This window comes from Lotus japonicus, chromosome 1, assembly GCF_012489685.1.
Source record: "Lotus japonicus ecotype B-129 chromosome 1, LjGifu_v1.2".
Taxonomy (NCBI): Eukaryota; Viridiplantae; Streptophyta; class Magnoliopsida; order Fabales; family Fabaceae; genus Lotus; species Lotus japonicus.
The window spans coordinates 133,452,320-133,467,607 of record NC_080041.1 but is presented as its reverse complement, the minus strand read 5'-3'; the positions used below and the strand labels follow the sequence as shown (position 1 = coordinate 133,467,607).

Here is a 15,288-nt window from a genome sequence, read left to right as displayed (position 1 = left end):
ATCACTGATATCCAGTATAAGCCTAAGCCCATTGGGCTTGATCATCACGTTTCTTTTTTGGTTGTTTTATTGCAATGATAAGTATATCATTGCAATAAACCAAAAGTTTAAAATGAATAAGTGATTATGAATAATTTTCTATTACATTTCTTACACAGGATAGAGAAAGATTTTAATTGAGAATAAGCGAAAAATGAATGAAGGAGTGGGGTGAATGGTTCTGAATGGAGGGGAGAGAGGAAATAGTTGTGATGAAGATTGGAGGGAATTTGAGTAAATATTATATCCTACTATAGTTTGTAGTTTGTTGTTTGTTGCGCCAATATGATATAATAACTGAACTATGTCCCATTAACCTATCTCGTTCATCATGTATAAAACTTATCTGAGACTGCTCAACACACCCCTCGTGCATAGGTCGGACATTTGAATCGTGGAATGTACATGAATGAACATCTGTGGGTGATCCATATATAAGTGAGTTCCACTTAACGAATATGAGATATGTTCTGATACAATATCATAATTTGAGAGACCTAATTCTACCTTATAAGTTAACTCAAGAAGCTATGATTATTCTATCGTCGATGTAAGATTTCTCAACATAAGAAAATTTGACTGATTTTTCATTGTTTATATTACATCTTATCATTGTTCAATCAACTCCAAATACAATATTATCATCATTTTTTCCTGTCCTATTATTATCCAACACTCTTATCATAACTTAAACCCCACTTATTACATGCTGACCACCAAACGGTGATGAGTGAAGAAATGGATGATTGGATGATCACCAAAATAAAGTCAGAAATGCAGAAATTTTTCTACACCCTTTCTTCTTGAATAAGGTTTGGACTTTGGATTCCTATAAATGTTTAATAAAATAAAGGGAGAATCCTCTAATTGGTCCCTGTGGTTGTGTGGCCGTCTGAAATTAGTCACTCCCGTAAAATCTAAGTCCTCGCGTTTGAAAAGTGTGTGGAAATTAGTCCCTCCGGCGAGGACCTGCTACACACACTTTTTCAAACGCGAGGACTTAGATTTTACGGGAGGGACTAATTTCAGACGGCCACACAACCACAGGGACCAATTAGAGGATTAACCCTAAAATAAAATTAATTTACGAATATACCCTTATATGATTCCTAAATCCCCAAGCTTTGTATGACTGTTACCTTATTGGTTGCCTCCAGTTCCACAGCGTCGCCGAGAACTGAAACAGAAACAGAGATTTGCTTCTTCTTCCGAAACTCAAATTCAATTCAATGGCGACGAGAAATCGAACTCTGCAATTCCGGAGGCACAGAGACGCCGTCAAGAGCGTTCGCGCTCCTCTGTCTTCATCAGCATCTTCTTCCGGCGGTCCTGTCATTGAAATGGTCTCCACTTCGCTTCTCCGTTCCAATAACCGATCTTCTTACGAACCTCTAAGCACCCACGATCCAGGTCCAGGAACCTCAAGGTATTTCTTAAATCCTTCCAATTCTTCCCCTTGATCACATCACAGTTCATGTTCGTTTCCGCCAACCGTTGCATTTCCCTCAAATCAATTCACATAGCGATGTTGAAATTGGGTTTTTGACCCAGTAGTTAAATTTTCAGTATTTTCCCCTCTTGTTATTCTAGGAGTGGAAAAGATTAATTTTTGAAATCTGGGTAGTTCGCTATTCCACCCATCTATAACCTAATGTGACTTAACTGAGTTTGATACACTGTTGGACTTGGTAGTATCTTCAAGAAGGTGATTTTCAAACTGAGCGCAATTGAATGATTAAATTCTGTGTCTTGATGTGTTAGAGATGCTTTTACTGTGGGCTTGCCACCATCTTGGGTTGATGATTCTGAAGTAATAGCTACAAGTATACAACAAGCTAAGGTTAAAATGGCTGAATTAACCAAAGCTCATGCAAAGGCTTTGATGCCTTCCTTTGGTGATGGCAAAGATGATCAGCACCTGATTGAGACTCTCACTCAAGAAATTACAGCCCTCCTCAGAAAGTCTGAGGTGAGGCTAAAAAGACTTTCCACTGCTGGTGGATCTTCTGAGGATTCTAATGTCAGGAAAAATGTGCAGGTAGTTTTGACTGTTTTGCTTCAAATTTTTAGGTAATTTATAGTATGCAAATGTTTGCTTGATTTGTTTGACTGTATTCTGTCTCTACTTGTCGCAGCGTTCACTTGCTACAGACCTCCAGAACCTGTCGATGGATCTCCGGCGAAAGCAGTCTGCATATTTGAAACGTCTGCAGCAGCAAAAAGAGGTTGCAACTTTTCCACTCCAAATGCTTGCATAGCATCCTCCAATATTTTAACTGGTCCTGTTTCTATATTTCTTAACTCATCAATCTTGGTTTGTAGAGTTTGGACTATATGCTTCTTGATATTTTATTTCTACTTTTCTTCTGGTATTGAACTTATGATGACTACCAGCCCAATTCCCAACCTACAAGTCTACTGTGGATGGAACTGCACCATGTTAGTATTTTATTTTGTGTCACTGATGTTTATATTTGGGTGTAACCATGCAGGGTTATGATGGAATTGACTTGGAGATGAACTTCAATGGGAGTAAATCTGGTATGCAGGATGATGGATTCAGTGATGTGGTATGTTGTGTATTCTAACTAATCTCTCTAGCATGGCCATATTATTTTAAAAAGTGCAACTAAAGGAAGGATGGTTTTTTCCCCTTATCAAGTGACTATTGATGAATGATGATTTATTTTCTTTCCTACAATTGTTAAAGCAAAAATGTAATGGTGAAACTGCAAATATTCAGTTCAAACTAGGAAGGTGACCTTTTTTGACCCCCTACAATCCTCCAAGTGCAAAAGGTGGAGGGCTGTGGGGTGTGAGGAAGGACTATAGAAAAATGGAGATTTCAAAATAACATTGTTTACGACATTGTCATCATTGATTTTATGAAATCAGGTCTGATTTACTAAATTATGATTCTGAAATCTAGATTATGTTATGTGGAGTAGAACTATAATATTTAATAATTGGTTGTTAATAAGTAAGATGTATATCTTGCTTTGTCGTGGGTTTAGCTCATGGATTTGAAGATTTCTTTATTTCCTTTCCCTCCTGTTGCTGGTTCCTTTTGTGTAGGTGGATTAGGAATCCCTGATCCCCCTATTGTTGGTATTACTTTCTCCATTGACACCCCCCCCCCCCCAAAAAAAAGATTCTGCAGTTTAGATATTAAAAAGAAAAACAAATTCATTTTCTTATTTTTAGCACTTTATCTTTCTGGAACTATACCTTTTGTGTATTGGGTTTATCACTGATCTTGATCTCTCATGAAGTTATTTTAATGGGAGGTAGTGTCATGCATTAGGATCATTTTTCCTTGGAATAGGTTTAGTCTCTCGGTCAAACTATTTCTATCCTATCATGAAGCTGACATTTTAAAAATGCTATGAAGTTTTTACTTTTACTTACATGAAGTCGTATCAAGTGAAGAGATAATGATTTGGTATTTGATTTATTCCAGGGTTTTAGTGAAGCGCAAATGACAAAGCTTAAAAAAAGTGAGCATATATCAGAGGAAAGGGAGAGAGAGATTGAGCAGGTAAACTTGAAGGATTTGGTGTATTGCTTGAAGACAAATCTCATTGTGTGTCTGACCTTGTGAAGTTTGCTGTAGGTTGTTAAATCCGTCAATGAACTTGCTCAGATCATGAAGGATCTCTCCGTCCTAGTGATAGATCAGGTTAATGCAATGACCTACCCTTGTATAAAATGGATTTATAGAATGGAAGGTGACTCAGGAAGCTAATATTCTTGCAGGGAACAATTGTGGATAGAATTGACTATAATATTCAGAGTGTTGCTACATCAGTTGAGGAGGGCTTAAAGCAGTTGCGAAAGGTTCTGTATTCTCTTCCCCTCATAACCCTTCAATTTGCAACTTGGAGCTTTTATCCACCTTTTTCTGGAAAATTTTAGCTTCTGTAAGCCTGTTATCACCATCTTAAAACATGTAATTGCAGGCAGAAAGAACGCAGAAATCAGGAGGGATGGTTACATGTGCAACAGTGCTTGTTATAATGTGCTTTGTCATGCTAGCTCTCTTGATACTCAAGGAGATAATCTTCTAGTCATATTAATGACCGTCTAGCATCAAGCTAATTCACTTTCACAGTGTCAATCAGAATTAAATCACCTTTTGCTTTGGATTTACAAGATCAGCTCATTATCGAGCACCGGGAGGAGGATAGTAATGTACAGTACTAATTCTTGCAGATATGTACTTAAATTGTTTTTTATAGGTGCTTGATAGTTAGAATTTTTTTTTTGTTGATGATCTAGTTTTGCCATATCATGTAAATAGGGATTTTCAGCTAATTCACACCCTTTCTGACATACTAATTGTTTTTTTTCTTTCCAAAAAGGGGTATATTCAAGGATGATGTTGGGTATGACCCCAGAAAAAACAGGATAGATCTTGGTTAATATGAAGTGATAACACAACTTATATGCGCCTCCCAGAACCATCAAGCACGTTAATTTATCAGTTGTTTTCTTGTTTACCTAACTACAGTTTTTATTTTTTAATCTAGTAAAAGAATATACAATTGGAGATGCTGCTATCATGTAACTAAAAATAATCATAGTCAAGTCGTGAAATCAGTATGTTGCAAATCTAGAGTAAGACTATTTATGATAGATCCAAAGAGTAACGCTTCTATAGAGGTCATGGGAGGAGCTGGAGTTTTACACTGTCAAGATAATTTTTATTATTAAATACCTCACTATAAATATTTATGTGATGTACTGATGTTAGAACAACAAGTTTTTCTGGGTTTTAACCCATTTAAGGCTCAATTTCTGCACTTTCACCCTTCTCGATCACACCACCACCTTGACAAAAAATAAAATAAAAAAAATCATTTTTCCACCTGTGTCTTGCAGATAGACCTGACCGTAAATATTTATTAATTTCAAAATTCAGCAAGTTGTCATAAAATGTTGGTGAATTTAATTTTCTTGTTTGTGAACTGGAAAAAGGAATTAATGTTTCTAGTTTTTTTTTTTCGAATAATGTTTCTAGTAAAAGGGTTGTTTGAAATTTAATTTTCTTGTTTGCAATTTTCAAACGTGGATGATGGATCTGAGCTCTAAACGTGGATCTCCATTTTTTGAAGATATTTGGGAACCAATTTTGAGAATCAATTCTACATGTTTGATCCGAAGCTGGAAGAATTGATTAGGGGTAGCTTCACCATCAGACTGATCTGATTTTGTGTATTACAATTTGTACTATAATTCAGTTTCAAAAGTCAATTCTAGGTAAATGTATCCAAACATAAATTACGTCACTTAAACTCACGTTACCAGATCCAATTATGACCCGATTTGATTCTAGTCATATCGAATTCTGCTAACACCAATCCAAACACACACTAAATCTTTTTTATAAGTTCAATTGAATCAGCCTTAAACACCGGGTGGTTCAAGAGGGGAGAAGTTTTTTCCAATTAATAAGATCTCAGGTTCTTGTTTAAGTATCGTGAAAGGAAAAACTAATGTTACCATATATAAAAGAAGAGTGTAGCAAACATTCACTTGAACACTCTCATTGATTAATTGACACTCATGTGAATTCTAGTAAATTGAACGTGTGACTTATCTTTAATTAGTAGACCTCATGGTAATTTAGTCAATCAATGAAAGTGTAGGAAAGTATATGAAGGGAGAACCTAGGAGTGGTAAAACACTCAATAATCTAATGAACCATAGTATCCGGAAATTTCAGGGTCCCCGTTGATAGATAGGGGCAATCTCAAGTTAGACAATAATCTTCAGAACATTATTTATGAAGTTCGTCCCATCGAACCGTGTAATAAGCTTGGCCAGGATAGATTGTTGGAGGCTTTCAAATTGCGAATGATAAAGCAATACGCCACTTCAACACAAGGTCGGAGCGGCACTACTCCCCTATGAAATAGGGGCAAATCAACTCTTTGATGTGTTAAAAGCGAGTGTAGGAACATTTTTCTACATATAAGAAATAGTCATGTATAACACTGTACCATAATTATGTAGAGTGCTTACTTAATGAATGTGGATTGCAATAGTTAAAAATAACTCTTTGAAACACTAGGTTGAAAGTTCAATTTCTATGAGACACACTCTTCGGAAAACCTTTCATTTTCACAGCACTCGAGTCTGAATTACGAGAGTCATTTAATAAAAATAAAACGATATAGATTATTAATCATAGGTCATATAATTAAGCCAGGTCATGAGCTCAACTTCGAGAACTGCAATTAGCAGAATTTCGAATCATGAAAGCAGGTGAATCTATAAAGCCATTATTCAATTAAAATTTGAAATGATGCACATATCATAAGTCAATAATAAATTGATAAACAAACAAGGTGTAAGGTTTCTACAGATTATTGGGCCGTTGTTTAATTTAAGTTGAAAAGTTGAAACTCCTTTAGTAGTGTTTGTTGACTCTCTCAAAGAACCGTTTAGATCAGAAAGCGACATGAGCAAGATCCATGTAAATCAACGGTCCAGATCTATTGACCGTTGCATTCAATTCCCAACAGCAACCTTTTACTTTCCAAATTCGACCGTTACTCACTCTCACTCTTCTTCTTCTACTCACTTCACTCTCTCTTTCATTCTTCACTTCGTTTCCTTATAGGCAATTCAAAATATTGAACATTCTTTACTAATCTCTACTTTCTCTCTCACTTTCTTTTCTCATCATGGTGAAAATGGCAACATCTCCGTCTTCTTCTCCGGTCACCATAACGGTCTCATCCGGCGGAAAAACAGGGGGAAGCAGAAGCATGGGACTAACAAGTCCGGTACCCCGTGCTTCATTCTCCAACAACCCCAATTCCCCTCTCAGCGCCGCCAGATCAAGCAGAGCTTCCACCGGCGGCGGCGGAATCAGGCGGCTATCAGGTGGAGCCACCACTACCACCACCACCACCACCACAGACAACAGCAACGGAGAAATCAACCCAGAATTCGTGTCATACACTGTTCATATTCCTCCAACACCAGATCGCAGCGTGCCCTTGTCAACCTCACAGACAAGCCTCCCTGAAGATTGCAAAAACCCTACAAGCTACCTCTCCGGTACGATTTTCACCGGAGGGTTCAACTCCGTGACACGAGGCCATGTAATTGATTGCTCCGAGGTGGAAATCGACAAGCCGCCGCTGAAATCTGGGTTGATTTGTGGGATGAAGGGTTGTGATGAGAAAGCAATGCAAATTAGGGGGAGTGGTCCTTGTGAGTGTGGCTTCAAGATCTGCAAGGATTGTTACATTGAGTGCGGCGGAAACCATGGAGCGGGTCGGTGCCCTGGTTGCAAAGAGCCTTACCACAAGGATGTGAGTGAGAGTGAAGAAGAAGAAGAGGAGGAAGAGGAATCTGAGGGTGAAGATCAAGCTCTGCCGTTACCTTCCATGGCGGAATTCAAATTGGATAAGAGGCTTTCCCTTGTGAAGTCCTTCAAAGCACAGAATCATCCACCTGAATTTGATCACACTCGCTGGCTGTTTGAAACCAAAGGAACCTATGGTTATGGAAATGCTGTGTGGCCTAAAGATGGATATGGTGGTAGCAATGGATACGAACCCCCGCCGGATTTCGGAGAGAGAGCTAGGAGACCCTTGACTCGTAAGGTTGCAGTTTCAGCTGCCATTCTCAGTCCATATAGGTAAGTCATTCTAAATTCCAAGGCTTGAGTTTTTTCATTCCAATCCCAAAAGGGAAAGAAGAAAAAGTAGAATTTAAAAATTACCTTGTTTGATTGATGTGAATTGAATTCTGATTCTGATGTGTTTTATTCCAGATTACTTATTCTGCTGCGTCTTGTTGCCCTTGGTTTTTTCCTTACATGGAGGGTTAGACACCCCAATCATGAGGCAATGTGGCTGTGGGGAATGTCCATAACTTGTGAGCTGTGGTTTGCATTTTCATGGCTTCTTGATCAGCTCCCTAAGCTCTGTCCAGTGAATAGAGTCACTGATTTGTCTGTTCTGAAAGAGAGGTTTGAGTCCCCGAACCTCCGCAACCCGAAAGGGCGGTCTGATCTCCCCGGAATTGATGTGTTTGTTTCCACAGCTGATCCTGAGAAGGAGCCTCCTCTTGTCACTGCAAACACCATTCTCTCTATCCTTGCAGTTGATTATCCGGTGGAGAAGGTTGCTTGTTACTTGTCTGATGATGGTGGAGCTCTATTGACATTTGAAGCCCTTGCTGAGACTGCTAGCTTTGCAAGGGTGTGGGTTCCTTTCTGCAGAAAGCATCAAATTGAGCCCAGAAATCCTGAAGCTTATTTTGGGCAGAAGCGTGATTTTCTCAAGAACAAGGTTCGATTGGACTTTGTGAGGGAGAGGAGAAGGGTGAAGAGGGAATATGATGAATTCAAAGTGAGAATAAATTCCTTACCAGAATCCATAAGGAGAAGATCAGATGCTTACAATGCTCATGAGGAGTTAAGAGCCAAGAAGAAGCAGATGGAAGGTGGTTCCAGTATCTCAGAACCCATCAAGGTTCCTAAAGCAACATGGATGTCTGATGGTTCTCATTGGGCAGGAACTTGGGCATCTGCAGAACCAGAACATTCAAGAGGAGACCATGCTGGCATAATTCAGGTATCTTTCTCGATATTATCAAATTACTTCTGTTGTGTGTGTGGTAATTATGCAGTGTTTGAATCATAGTAGAGCATTGTCTAACACTGTGCTTCATCTGTTTCAAAAGGCAATGTTAGCTCCACCAAATGCAGAACCAGAATTTGGTGCAGAAGCGGATGCAGAGAACTTGATTGACTCAACCGATGTTGATATCAGATTGCCTATGCTTGTATATGTGTCTCGGGAGAAGAGACCAGCATATGATCATAACAAGAAAGCAGGAGCCATGAATGCTCTTGTTCGCACTAGTGCCATCATGTCTAATGGTCCATTCATTCTGAATCTCGACTGTGATCATTACATCTACAACTCCTTGGCCATCAGGGAAGGAATGTGCTTCATGCTTGACAGGGGAGGTGACAGGATATGCTATGTCCAGTTCCCTCAAAGGTTTGAGGGCATTGACCCAAGTGACCGATATGCAAATCACAACACAGTGTTCTTTGATGTGGGAATGAGAGCTTTTGACGGCTTACAAGGTCCAATGTATGTGGGAACAGGCTGCATATTCAGGAGAACAGCTCTTTATGGATTTAGTCCTCCTAGAGCTACAGAACATCGCGGTTGGCTTGGCAGAAAGAAAATTAAGTTGTTTCTGAGAAAGCGCAAGGTGTCAAAAAAGGAAGAAGATGAAGTTGTTGTGCCAATCAATGGTGACCACAATGATGATGATGCAGATATTGAGTCCTTGCTTATTCCCAAAAGGTTTGGCAACTCTACTTCTCTAGCTGCATCCATTCCTGTGGCAGAGTACCAGGGAAGGTTGCTTCAAGACTTGCAAGGAAGGGGAACACATGGAAGGCCAGCAGGTTCTCTTGCCGTGCCTCGTGAACCATTGGATGCTGCTACTGTTGCAGAGGCGATAAGTGTGATATCTTGTTTCTATGAGGACAAAACTGAATGGGGAAAACGTGTAGGGTGGATATATGGTTCTGTTACAGAAGATGTGGTCACTGGTTACAGAATGCACAATAGAGGGTGGAGATCTGTGTACTGTGTCACCAAAAGAGATGCATTTAGAGGAACAGCTCCCATCAACTTAACAGATAGGCTCCATCAGGTTCTCCGATGGGCAACAGGTTCTGTAGAGATCTTCTTCTCTAGGAACAATGCATTGTTGGCCAGTCCTAGAATGAAGTTCTTACAAAGGGTGGCATATTTCAATGTGGGAATGTACCCTTTCACCTCAGGGTTCCTGATTCTCTATTGCTTTCTTCCTGCACTATCCCTATTCTCAGGGCAGTTTATAGTCCAATCGGTCAATGCAACTTTTCTAGTGTTCTTGCTGGGCATCACAATCACACTGTGCTTGCTTGCACTGCTTGAGATCAAGTGGTCTGGAATCACTCTACATGACTGGTGGAGAAATGAGCAATTCTGGTTGATTGGTGGAACAAGTGCCCACCCTGCTGCTGTTTTACAAGGACTGTTGAAGGTGATAGCAGGAGTAGACATCTCCTTCACCCTGACCTCAAAATCTGCCACTCCAGAAGATGGAGATGATGAGTTTGCTGATTTGTATGAGGTAAAGTGGAGCTTCCTAATGGTCCCTCCAATTACCATTATGATGGTGAATATGATTGCTATTGCAGTAGGAGTGTCCAGGACTCTGTACAGTCCATTTCCACAATGGAGCAGGCTTGTAGGAGGGGTGTTTTTCAGCTTCTGGGTCTTGTGCCATCTTTACCCCTTTGCAAAAGGACTGTTGGGAAGGAGAGGGAAGGTTCCAACAATTGTCTATGTTTGGTCTGGATTGATCTCCATTATTATCTCCATGCTTTGGGTTTACATAAACCCTCCTGCTGGAAGAACACAGGATTACTTGAATTTCCAGTTCCCTTAGTTTAGAGGAAGATGAAGTACCTCTGCTTCATCTTGAAGTGTGCCAATCATTTGTATGATTAAGTCTATGTTGTATTAAACTGTGAGTGTGTATCCCAGAAAAATTCATGCAGTACTTAGTTTCAAGTAAAATGTTGTCAATATCTCGAATGACCGAGATAAATATGTGTTCAAGCAATATCATCAATATTATACTTTCTGTTATTCTGATTATTTGTATCCTTTGAAAATTGTGATCACTTAATAATTTTGGGGCACCTACAATAGAAATTAAAGAGGTCAGAAAACAAATATGTAATTCTACTATTGAAATTACAAGACAAAACATCCAAACAAGACTTGAATTTTGGAATACTCAAAGAACTAGGTGGTGGTGTCACTTTCCCATTGTTGATTTCCCACATCTGTCAATGTTGAAACAACTAATGAATATCTTGGTAACTCTCGTTCATGTGCTTACTTTGTTCAAGTGTTTGTCCTTGTGTCTTGTAGAACATGAGTTGTTTGAATTTGCACCTGAGTTTGATCTTGTGGTACCAGCCTCAGCAACGGTCAGCTTTTATAGCTATTGGTTCTTGCATATATTTTTGCAGGTAAGTTCTTTATGCAGCTTCTTATCAGCAATCAATGTATCATCTTCCTTTAGTTTCAAATCCATTTTCTCTGCCTTCTTCTATGTCCGTTGACTTGGATGATGAGGCATGAGTGGAAAGGATCCATATCTCATCACAGCCAAGAATTTGAAAAGCATTTTGAATTTTGATCCTACAATCAATTTCAAGTTCAGCACATCAGAAGCTGCAACTACAATTTTGTACATAACTTGGCTGCAGAAGCACAATTAACTTTAGCTCATCAAGCGTAGACCTTCATCAGTATCCCTACAAGATTCAGACTTATGTACATAATTTTGCTGCACAATTAACATGTCATTGCTTTTCTTTGTTTATGTAATTGTAATGTTTATTCAATGCATTTTTCACTATAACAAAGCATGTGTATTGGAAACAACACCCCGGAACTAAGATTCTCTTTTATGCAAGTCCTCACACAATAATCTCCACCAGTTTATCAAGGTACTGTAAGGTGTTTCAATATGGTGCCTCTTTTGATATTGTGAAGTCCCTTCCCAACATGAAGCTTCAATCCAGAGTCATTGAATTGAATATGATTACTCCAAAATTGTTGCTTAGCTATCGATCTTAAAGAGTCAAACTATCATTTGTATCGTTGACAACTACTTTTTAAAGCTTGGCAATGGTTGATTTGATTCAAAATTTTCTCAGCAGGACCATCACTCGCCAATAATTTTCAGCTATGTTTTATTTTTATTGTTACATTCATGCTCTAGCTATAAGATTTCACGAGACCATAATATCTGCAGAATTTGGTCAAGCACCGTTCAGTCTTAAATCAAATATCAATTACATTATTTCATAAAAATATATTTGGAGTACTACTGAATTTTATATTGAAGAATCGAATATTTTCAATTTCAAAATTGTTTCTTTTTTTGTGTTTCTAACAACTTTAATTACTACTTTCAAAAAAAAACAACTTTAATTACTAATTCTTATATTCCAAAATCATATCATGCTAAGATTTGTTTCCTTAAAATATAATTTTTTTATATGAATATATAGATTTTAAAAACTTTCCTATAACTCACAATTATCGCATTCCTATATTATTTCCTTTTTAATAACTACAAATTGAGTAATAACCATTATAATAAAAGAAAATTTGAATTTCGTAATTGTTCCCTTTTTATTGACCGTTTTGATCAGAAAGCCAAATAAGAAAAGAACCTCCAACTCTCACTTCACACTATCAGCTTCATAAATTTGAACTTTGTTTTATGATTATTACATCAGTATTTGTGCACATGAGTGATAACAGAAAATATTACTACATAATCAAACATCAAATCAATCACTGATTTGCTGTCAAAATTTTTCTTTGATGCTATTTTAGATTTATCAGGTCGCACAAGAATGATGAATCTCAAGAGATGTCACATTAATTCTTATTTTTTTTAATATAAAGTCATGAGATGAGATAGGCCAGGAAGACACATAACGTGCAATGAATTTCTTTTGCACACTAGAGTAAACTTTTAAAGGAATAGTTCGAGCTCACACCATGGATTCCGTGAAGTTACTCGTGTAGGCATTTATTTCCAACTGACAACTTTGAGGAAAATGTTTCTTTAGTATTTTTTTTTACACTTGGAAACTTTGGAAAATGCATTTTTAATAAAATAAATGATGGGAACGTAATTGAATAAATTAATCTCAACTTATAACATTTATTCATGTCTTAACAAATACTCTCTCTGTTCTAAAACTATTGTAGTTTAAGGTTATAATCTGTACTCCTACAAATCTTCCTTCAATCCTTCGATAATTAAGGGAAGAAAGTATGAAGTGTACTTTCATTAGATTTCATAAGATTTCATTAGATTTCAATCCTTATATCTTGTAAATATAAAACACATTCATTAGATTTCATAAGATTTGTATGATGATGAAATTTTTTTTTTTTTGAACAGTATGATGAAATAGAATGTAAAATGATATAACATTTCTCATAAAAAAATACTACTAGCTAGTAGTCAAGTACTAAGAAGTATCCATTAACTAACAATGAATAAATATATAAAATTTATAATAATAAGTATTATAACAATGAAATTGGATCCTATGATAAAGATTGACAAGTGACCATTAACTAATTGTCACAAAATAAACAAATATTGAACGAGAATGACAAAATCGAGTCATTTTCCCCCGTTCCTTTTCTCCATCACACATATTATCTTATATCTAGTCCTTCTTGCAATAGTTAATTAATACATTTTTTACATCAACATCAGAACCTCTAAAATATAAAGGTGCCTGATATGGTACCATAAACCAGATAAGGTGTGGTACTTTAATTAAATGTATAGACTAATAAAAAGCCTACAAATTAAACTTAGAAAAAGAGGATGGAGGAAGATTTAGAGGATTCAATATAAGTACCGCACAGTAAAAAGAACTTAGATGATCTCTCGGAGTTGCAAGTTGAACTAAAACCCCTAATTTTTAAATTGTGCATTACATAACATAAACAAACTTAAAACTATATGTTATTAAGTCGATCATTGAACTTTTTAAAATTGCAATAATAGATCTTTTCGCATTTTATCAATAAAATTATAATTTAAAATTTCACATGGGGTACCACACCCAAAAAATACTCTAGGTACCACATAATTCACCTAAAATTAATTCCCGCTTAATAAAAAAAAGGTAAACGTACAAAAAAGGAGGAAAGAACAAGAAAACGAATATGCAATCCATATGATCGATTGTGAATTGCAATCTAGTCCCATGTGTAATAAAATCCCAGCAATAACCATAGTAACCAAGTAGTAATTAATTAAGTGCATAGCATACAGTGATACAGTATATCTGGGTTCGTTGGTGAATCTTATAACTAATTGATGCACTTAATTAAAAATTAGAAACAAAGTACCCAAAGATCGATATTAGCCTTCAAAACTTGGTCACCATTAATCAGTGGTTGGCTTTAGCTAGACAGTGATGATTGAGGAGCCATGATGCAACTTCTTCTCCTGCGCCATGATCAAGGAGTTGTACATGCGAACCATAATCTTATCATCGTACTCCTTGGGTGGTGGAGCCCTCCCGAAGGAGTCTCCGGTGACGGAGACACCCATGCTCACCACCTTGGAGCTGGCCAAACCCACCATCATCCTCACGTATGCGTCCCTCACCCACAGCGCCATCTTCTTCGGCGATGAAATTCTTGGGATCCTAATCTTAGGGACCACCTTGAACCGCCACCTCCTCCTCCTTCTCCCTCCACCAGCTCCCAGCTCCGCCTCGTTCCTCCGCCGAGAATCGAACCCGTTTATTAGTCTTTTGTATCCCCTTCTCCGCCAATACTTCTTCAGAGCCTGACGCATGCTGGCAGAGACACCTTCCATGGTGATGGTGCCCTCTACCCTTCTCCTCTGTTCTGCACGCTGAAACAGAGGAAATGATAATAAAAGGGAACTAAGCACGAGGGGGAGGTAGAGTAGAGTGGGTAAGAAAGTAATGAGGGAGGCAGGCAATATATTTGGTACATTGCATATATCTATTGTCCATGCTCTTTTATAGTATATCTATAATATTAAATACAATATCCTATTTTTAAAATATTCACCGATTTTTTTTTTATTAAATGCTGATAAGATTTTAGTGCAAAACTTAATTGATAGTTCACCTTAGACACTACCTTGAGATAGAGAATCACAAATTTAGGGCAAAGCATAGAAGTTAAGGAAGATTTATTATTTTAAGTATGTTTTCCGGTTTAAATTGAAGAATTTAATAATTATAGTCTATAACTCTAAATTAGGATAGAGTTTCTAATTTTCCCATATATAATTAAATAAAAATATAACAAGGACATATCATTGGGTCTATACTTTTTTTTTTGAAAGTATCATTGGGTGTATACTTGAAATAACTTATATAACTTTAAAATTAAGAAAAGCAATTTATTTTAAAAGTAGACAAAGAAATAGTGTGTTAACTTTTATTTAATTCGGACGGTGTCTATATGTTTTTTTAATTTATCTACGCACGTCGCTTTCCATAACGAACGACGGTAGACTTATATTTTATTGGTGAACTTTGTTTTATTTTTGTGAACGAAGGTTGGGCATTGTATGCTGTTGGACTAATTATTATTTCTTTGACTTATAGTATAGATACAG

At 37.3% G+C, this 15,288-nt stretch overlaps 3 protein-coding genes across 3 annotated transcripts; 2 read left to right on the top strand and 1 right to left on the bottom strand.

Annotated features, from left to right (window-relative positions):
• The first annotated feature begins 1,167 nt into the window (after nt 1-1,167).
• LOC130731070 (syntaxin-43-like) lies at nt 1,168-4,371 on the top strand. Its single transcript, XM_057583257.1, has 8 exons — nt 1,168-1,465; nt 1,801-2,077; nt 2,175-2,264; nt 2,532-2,609; nt 3,500-3,577; nt 3,653-3,718; nt 3,796-3,876; nt 3,999-4,371. Exons 1-8 carry the CDS (start codon nt 1,269-1,271, stop codon nt 4,104-4,106), a joined length of 975 nt encoding a protein of 324 aa, XP_057439240.1. The 5' UTR covers nt 1,168-1,268; the 3' UTR covers nt 4,107-4,371.
• A 2,252-nt stretch (nt 4,372-6,623) lies between these two features.
• Nucleotides 6,624-10,730, top strand: LOC130731068 (cellulose synthase-like protein D5). The gene is made up of 3 exons (XM_057583254.1): nt 6,624-7,693; nt 7,829-8,633; nt 8,743-10,730. Exons 1-3 carry the CDS (start codon nt 6,729-6,731, stop codon nt 10,516-10,518), a joined length of 3,546 nt encoding a protein of 1,181 aa, XP_057439237.1. The 5' UTR covers nt 6,624-6,728; the 3' UTR covers nt 10,519-10,730.
• Nucleotides 10,731-13,913: 3,183 nt separating this feature from the next.
• LOC130731069 (uncharacterized) lies at nt 13,914-14,653 on the bottom strand. The gene has a single exon (XM_057583256.1). It carries the CDS (start codon nt 14,509-14,511, stop codon nt 14,095-14,097), a length of 417 nt encoding a protein of 138 aa, XP_057439239.1. The 5' UTR covers nt 14,512-14,653; the 3' UTR covers nt 13,914-14,094.
• Nucleotides 14,654-15,288: the final 635 nt, after the last annotated feature.